General features: G+C 38.6%; 1 protein-coding gene across 6 annotated transcripts in view; it reads left to right on the top strand.

Annotated features, from left to right (window-relative positions):
• Plch1 (phospholipase C eta 1) overlaps positions 1 to 8,357 on the top strand; it is a 202,778-nt gene that overhangs the window by 131,164 nt on the left and 63,257 nt on the right. For all 6 annotated transcript variants that reach the window (XM_021158107.2, XM_029475580.1, XM_029475578.1 and 3 more), the window contains one exon: positions 966 to 1,136. In XM_021158107.2, the coding sequence (XP_021013766.1) occupies positions 966 to 1,136 (171 nt within the window). The remainder of the gene's footprint in view (positions 1 to 965; positions 1,137 to 8,357) is intronic.

Here is an 8,357-nt window from a genome sequence, read left to right as displayed (position 1 = left end):
GGTTGTACAAGCTTGCAATCCCACCAGCAATGAAGGAGTGTTCCTCTTTCTCTACATCCTCTCCAGCATCTGCTGTCACCTGAATTCACTTTCTTTTAAGATAGGCTTTCTGATTTTATTTCTAGTTTCCTTGGGTTTTTTTGGCATAATTCTTTTTTAGCTTTTTAGATGAATTGCTAGTTCTGTTGTTGCTGTTGTTGTTTTATTGTATTGTATTGTATTGTATTGTATTGTATTGTATTGTATTGTATTGTATTGTACTGTATCTCTGAGACAGGCTTTCTTTATGTGGTCCAAGCAGGCCTCCAGGTAGCCATCCTCCTGCCCCTTGCATGCCAGACTTTGTTTCCTAACAAGATCTATCTTCTAACACATTTGGCTTCGCATTTCACTTTAAATGTTTACCTGTATTCTTGACAATTTACTGCTTGCTTATTTGTAATTTTATTCTAATTCTGGCATTGAAAACAGGGCTGTCATACAGATGTAAGCAACTTTTTTTTTTTTAATTTGTGTTTTACGGACATGTTTGCAAGGGCACCATGTCTATGCAGTCCTGAAGGAAGCCAGAGAGGGCATTGCATGTCCTGGATCTGGGCTTACAAATGGTTGTGAGCTGCCACACTGTGCTGGTAACTGCTGAGCCACCTTTCTAGCCACAGTGTCATAGGAACTTGTATTAGAGTTGTTCACTTGGACGTACTTTTCTGCTTAGAAATGTTACTTCAGTGTCTGCCTCAAAGATTTTTTTCTGTTAATTTATATACTATACATATACCCTAGCCAGAGAAATTGGTTTGTATAAAGTTGACTCTAATTTGTTGAAAATTTCTTCATTGCCTATAACTTTTATACCGTTCCATGTGTGCTTAAAAATGTATTTTTGTGATTTAAGTGTTGGCCCTTCTACTGGGAATGTTACTTTCTCATTCTCAACTCACCTTTCTCCCCCATGTATTGTTCAGGAAGCAGATACAGATGAGAATCAGGGAACCTTGACATTTGAAGAGTTCTGCGTTTTTTACAAAATGATGTCATTGAGACGAGACCTCTATTTGCTGCTCTTGAGCTACAGTGACAAGAAAGACCACCTGACTGTGGAGGAGCTGGCTCAGTTTTTGAAAGTGGAACAAAAGGTATCATTACACTGTGGTGGGGATTGTTTTCTCAGAAGAACTTGAAAGCTGTGGATATCTTTTGGGTATTGGGTGTAGTTATATGTTAAACTCAGGATTCACTGATAAATAGCAAAAAGTATCGAAAACATATCAGTGAATCATTTGTAACATCTTCCTAGCAGCTTTTAAGAAAAGTGGTAAACCAAAACCTAGCATATATAGCTTTATCTTGTCTATGTGGGATATGGGCATGTGTATTTCCTACAAAGGAGTGAATGTTAACTCATATTTCATTTTAGATACACTAGTAATGTTTCCTTATACTGGGAGGTACTCGTAATGGTATAAATTTAAACTTTGTATTGGTTTATGCTGGTATAAATTAATATTAGCAAAATAAAAATTGATATAAAAATCACTATATAGTTGCATTTTCTACACTCTAACTGAACACTAGTAATTCACACAGGAAATTGGTATCAAATCTTGTGCAAAGGCTAGTAAGTTAGGCTAGGCCTTGCCTAAAACAGGGATTCTTAAATTTACTTAAAGGAAAAACATTAATTTTAATATAAAATAGTTATTAAAAATAAACAAATGTAGGGTTTGTTTTTTTTTATATTGCTGCCTTATAATTCTTCAAACTCCATTTCTCAGTACAGAGAATAAATAAAGAGGCTTCATGTATAAATCTCAAACACAGATGGACTCTCAGATATATGACATTTCAAGTTAATTCATTCCCTGTATGGACACAAAGTACATTTCCAAGGCATTATGCTAAGTTTTGGGAACATGCAAAATATATCTTTAGGACTCTCAAAATAAAGAGAGACATATTTCTTGATATTTTGTAATTTTCAGAGTCTATGATAGGAAGACAGCACTAAGAAGTAAAGCAACACACTTTGCTTTGATCTTGTTGAGAGAGGATTCTCATGTGATTGAGGGCTCCTGGAACTTCTGTTTACACCACACACACACACACACACACACACACACACACACACACACACACACACAATTTCTCAGCTCTGGGAGCATAGACATGCACCACACACATAGCAAAGCAGCATACTTTTTAAGTTTTTCCCTTTTAGGCTCATAAAACTATGAATTAAGAAAAAAAATAATGTTATATTGTTTTCCTGAATGGCTGCTTCCATTAAAGTCTCTTTAAGGGACTGGAGAGATGAATCTGGGGATAAGAACATGCCTGCTTTTCCAAAGGAACCGAGCTTGATATTCAGCACCCATACAGGTGGCTCACACCGCCTGTAACTACCGCTCTGGGGATCCCATGCCTGTGTCCTCCATGGGCTCCATTACACACATGCACATAGCACGTGTGCATAACAGTTTTTAAAATATGACTGAGTAGGGGGCTGGAGAGGATGCTTAGCTTTTAAGAGAGTGCTCTGCTCTTACAGAGGAACTGAGTTCAGTTCCTAGCCCCCACATCAGAAGGTTTGCATCTGACTGTAACACCAGCCCCAGTGGGCACTTACACTCATGTGCACATACATGCACAGAGACACGCATATACACATCAGTAATCCTTTTTTTAAAGTACTGTTTGCGGTCCAGTGAGATGGTTCAGCAGGTTAAGTTGCTTGCTACTAGCCCTCATGACCCAAGTTTAATAACCAAAACCCACATGATGGGAGGAGAGAACCTACAACCACAAGTTGTCCTGTGGCTACCACCTATGCACTGTGGTGTGCATGTATCTATATGTCTTAGTTAAGGTTACTGATGCTGTGATGAAACACCATGACCAAAAAGGAGCTTGGACAGGAAAGGGTTTATCTCACTCTCAGTTCTATATAATGGTTCTGCATCATCTTCATCATCATCACCATCACTACCACCACCACCACCATAAGCAGTACAAGCAGGAAACTCAAACAAAACAGGAACCTGGAGGAAGAAATAAATGCAGAGGCAGTGGAGTGGTGCTGCTTACTGGTTTGCTCACTGTGGCTTGCTCAGCCTGCTTTTTTTTTTTTTTAAATAAAACCTAGAATCAGTCCAGGGGTGTCCCATCCCACAGTGAGTGAGGCTTTCCCCCACCAATCACTAATTAAGAAAATACCCTACAGACTTGCCTACTTATAGCCATATCTTTTGGAGGCCCTTTCTCAGTTGAGGTTCCCCAATCTCAGATGACTTCAGCTTGCGTCCAGCTGACATAAAATCAGCCAGGATACAAAACATAGGACCCAAACAGAAGTGAATGAATGTAACAGAAGGTGCCTTTGCTAAGATGGCAATGCATTACTAATATACATGTAATCGTGCTCACTTGGTGTCAGTATAATATGAATTAAATCAGAATAAAAATATATTCTCTCAGTGTATACATGATGTCTGTATGTGTGCATACACACACACACTCACACACACACTCACACACACACACACACCTCACAGTGTGCATATGGAAGCCAGAGGACAATTTTTTGGGGTTGGTTCTCTTCTTTCATCTTTCCATGGGTTCCAGTGATGAACTCTGGTCAGTCAACAAACACCTTTACCCACAGAGCCAGTTTGATATATCCTAAATTAAATTTTTGAAATGATTTCTTTAAAAAACAAAACAAAACATTTTTTCAGTTGTTTTTGGGAGGGGTTATGTATCCGAGTAAATTTTGAAACTTCCTTCAATTTTTCTCTTGTTTAAACTATAAAGATAACAGTTTTCCTTGTCATAGCTCAAAACTTGTTTCATGTCTTTAATTTGTGCTGGCTAGTGCTGCTTGCAGGCTCAGAAGTGCCAAAAAGTCTCACTATTCCCTGAGCCGGACAGGTAGTTTTTATGATGGGTACATGCAAGTTTTGAATTACAGTTTATGGGTAGATGAATTAGCTAATTAGATTCTTCAGCCTTTTGCTTGAGAATGAGAAAAAGAGAAAGGAATTGGCAAGACATGTGTTTTCTCTCTATAATTTACTTATTACTTAGTCTTAGACCTAAGTTTTCTTTATAATACTGTAAAAAGATTGTTTTCAATGAAGCAGCAAGGAAGTCATTGGTTATTTCTGTGCTGGATGTGGACGCATAGAATGACACCTCACTGTTTGCTTGATTGACATTTCTTTGCAGTAGAGGTGCCTATTTTTCCAGGTGCTTACCTGTTAGGGATCTAAGTACTGCATGCTAACCGACTGTGCTGCAGAAGTGTATCATTGCTCTGTTTTTGTTTTTTTTTTTAATCACATTGGTTTTAAATTTTGTTTTAAAGCCCTCTATAAAACAAAAAATTTGCCCACATAATCTTTCCTGGTTTTCTATTGTGCTCATTTTGAGGATGTGTATGTGTAAGAGAGATAACGAAGAGACACAGACAAATTTTACAAGGAACTAGCAGACAAAGGTGTTACTCGACCAGTTTATTGCATAGACCCACCCCATTTCAATGCTGAGAGAACCCGCTTGGGCACAGCCCATTAGCTCTTGTTTCAAAGAAAGCCATACTCAACCACCAACTATTTTCAAAGCCTATCTTGGTTTCTGATTTTAAAGTGAAATGTATTCAACTTTATTTCTGATGTTTCTTTTTTCTATTCTCTATTCAAGCTGGTTAGCATTTTATTTGTTGTGAGTGAACTTTTTTATTGTTGACATTATGTTTGTTTGTTTGTTTGTTTGTTTGTTGTTAGACTATATGGTAGTATAGAGTTAAGCAGATCTGGATATACGCCCTGCTTCTTTGACTCGGATCACATTTACCTCTGTATTAGCTACTTTCCTATTGCCAGGATTAAACACCAAGACCATAATTGGGCATATGGGTCCAGAGAGTTAGAATCCATGATGAATGAGCTAAGGTATGGAGGCAGGAACAGCTGGGTGCTCACATCTTAACCCTCAAGCAGGAGGTAGAGAGAGCAAACTGAAAATAAGTCTTTTGAAACATTGAAGCCTGCCCCCAGTGACAGACCTCCTTCAACAAGACCATAACTCCTAATCCTCCCAAAACATTTCCACCAACTGGGGCCCAAGTGTTCAAACATGAGCATGGGCGCAGGGTGCATGTTGTCATTCAAACCACCACAACCTCTCATTCACAAGTCTGTGAGTCTGAAAATTTTTTTTGATAGCCATATTGGCCTGGCAGGATTAGGGTAGAAATGGAAATAGTTGGTTTTAGTTAATTTCTGTAATAACTGTCTAATAAATTATCATTTTACTTAATTGTATAGATTTGTCACTTCCAAGGAGCCTATATAGGGTTACAAGTGAGCAGGTACCCGTGAGGTTTTTCAGTTCCATAGAGAATACAAATTTTCTTTACCTTTTGAACAACTTGAGGATCTAAATATATTTTATGAAGAAGAAAAATACAGATACACAGATTTCTGTGATAAATTTCCATGACACTAGGAGACTCTGTAAGGGAAAGAGGATGTGAGAGAGTAGGAATGCCTTTCTATGTTTAATGCCAGGTCTGATAACTCCTGGACAGACATATAGACTGGGCAGGTGCAAATGGTGGATAAGGGCTGTGATATCATGCTGTTGAATAGAAGCAGAAGAGGAACTTGTCAAGAGCTGCCTGCTCAGATCCTTCTGGCATCCTGTGTCTTTGGCTCCTTCTCTATAGGGATACACAGGATACCTTCTGAAGGAGAGTATTACACTGAAACTTGTGGGGAAAAAAATAACCAGAAGGTCCTTCCCAGGAGTAAATACCTGCTTAAAGTGGTAGACCTGTGGGGAGGCAGAGACACCTTTCTGCATTTGTTATGTCTTCACATTCCAAGGTGCAGTGTATTAGGGTAGCCCGTCCTGAATGTCATCACTTAAATACAACTGGAATTTTCTTCTGTGTCACTTCCCCTTTGGCTCATCATTTCCATATCTGCCATGATGTAGTTTACTACTACTACTACTACTACTACGACTACTACTATACTACTACTACTACTAATAAGTGCTCTTTGTCCCCTGATGTTTATCATGAACCATCAAAACCCTTAGGATTTCCTGAGTGATGGGATAACTTTTGTTAATTTCAGTGAGTCAGTCCACTTCAAATTTGAATTTGCTGGACCTCCTAATAGTTCATCCATGTGATGAGAGGTGTGAGCTCCCATTTCCACTTTTGGACATTGGGAAGGGAGAGGAAGCTGGGGATTAAGTTAATAACTTTGGGAAATGATGTCATCAGTCTGTACCTTCATACTTATATCATGAATGCTCCACAAATAAAATGTCCTGGGGCTCATGACTTAAACACATTCAGCCATCTTTTGGGTAGGTGTCCAGAGAAGCCATAGGTCTCTGCAGCCACCTCACTTTCTATACATTTCTTTTGTTTGGCTGTTCCTGTGTTGCCATTTAGTATACACAGATAATAGGAAGAAAAATCACTGTCCCTCTATTCAGGATCACTCTATCAAAAGACTGAGCCTGAATGAGGGTCGGGGCAATGATTTAATCAGCCCTTGACAACTTGAGATAGGCTTCTCTGAGCCCTCTTAACAGGTCCACCTCTTGGCATTAGTTCTAAGAATCCACCTGCACAAAAAAAACCATGGTGTTCTCTAAGCCAGGATTCCCATCTTTAGCACCTAAACTCCTCAGCCTGGTACCTGCTCCAGGCCCTGTTGATGTCTGAGCATCTTGGTTGGCTTTCTGCAGGAATCCTTCTATCTAGCTTGAGTTCCCTTTCCCTCCAGGTAGTTCTTCACCTGCTCATTCCCATTCTTGATTTTGAATCTTGGTTTCTTTTTTATACAAAGGGCCTCTGGTACCCACTTTTCCCGCCTCACAATGCCAAGCTAAAGGTTGATCTTGGTGAATGTAAGTGAGATATTCAGAAGTGCAGCCTTGTGGAGAATTAAAATACATGAATCTAGTGGTTTTAACTTCATCCAGGCTGGTGGAATCACTTCAACCCATTTGAATGGCAATAGTGCATATCGCTTGCTGAGGGGCATGCATTTCCTCACCCTTTCTGCTTGTGTTGAAGTCCTGCCAGGAATTTTTTTTGAGGGAGAAAACAAAAGCCAGTGCTGTGTGAAGTCTGCCCTGGAGAATCTGTATCTGGTTTAATTTTCTAAATTAGCTTGAAGCTACTTACACATGGGTAGGGCTTGAAAGAATGTCTGTATCTGTCTATCTATCTATTTTTCTATTTTTCTATCTATCTATCTATCTATCTATCTATCTATCTATCTATCTATCTATCTACATTACTGTACCTCAGGAGACAGAAACCACACAGAAACATTTTAATGTATGGAAAACTTTAAGGTCTCATACTTTAAAAACTATAGAACTGAATCACAAGGTAGGGAACAAATACTGAGTTTCTGTAGAATGGGAAATGCTTTTATGGGTCAGTGTCCCTATAAACATTTTTTTTTGCCCTTAATGGTCATCAAAAATGCACAAGTAAGCCAAAAACTTATTACTTTGACCCATTAATTTAGTGCACATTAACAGTCATAGTAACTACTTGAGCTTGTAAATGGCCTAATCATTCAATATGGAACTTTTACAAGTCTGAAATGTTTCAGAATTTACCAAACTTTGATTCATTTTACCTTCAGTCATTTATTCTAATAAAAACTAGCTAAGTATGTACAGAAAAATATGGAAAGTTTTGCATTTCAGCATTCATTAGAATGAATAAAAATTGAAGACAACCTAAAGTGTGCGGTAAGAGACCGTAATGGCACTTGAGTTTCGATGCAGTGGGACAAGTCTGAGGCATTTTGGTCGCTGTGCCACTGATTCATTATCTTTTAAAGACACAAGTTTGTTATAAACACTAGGATTGTTCACCTTATAAAGTATACTTAGTTCCAATATAAAACAGAGCTACTGGCCGCAGGTCGTATCACACATTATGGGATATCAAACACTGGCCCATAAATAGATTCTTATTTTTCCCAAGTCCATCCTCACCAGGTAGAATATTAGAAATTTATCTTATGGCAGTATTACCAGCTATATTCATACCCAAAGATCTAAGTGATGATTTTTAGTACCCATGAATGTGTTGGAGCTAAATTGAATGTTTATGTGTTGATAAATACAATTACGATCTTAATTACCTTGGAGTTGAGGTAGGCATTAGAGGTCAAGGTAAGAGTTTTCATAAAAGAATGGTAGAAAAAGGTACACAGGAAGAAGGCCTTCTTGAGGATGTGGAGACTGTAGTATTCCTCAAGCCAAGGGATGCGTGCCACGTTCAGATACGAGAAGAGGTGGGGACAGGTTCTCCC

The sequence above is a fragment of the Mus caroli genome, chromosome 3 (genome assembly GCF_900094665.2).
Source record: "Mus caroli chromosome 3, CAROLI_EIJ_v1.1, whole genome shotgun sequence".
In the NCBI taxonomy this organism is placed as follows: Eukaryota; Metazoa; Chordata; class Mammalia; order Rodentia; family Muridae; genus Mus; species Mus caroli.
Note: the sequence above shows the minus strand (reverse complement) of the source record. Positions and strands in the feature narration are given on the sequence as shown.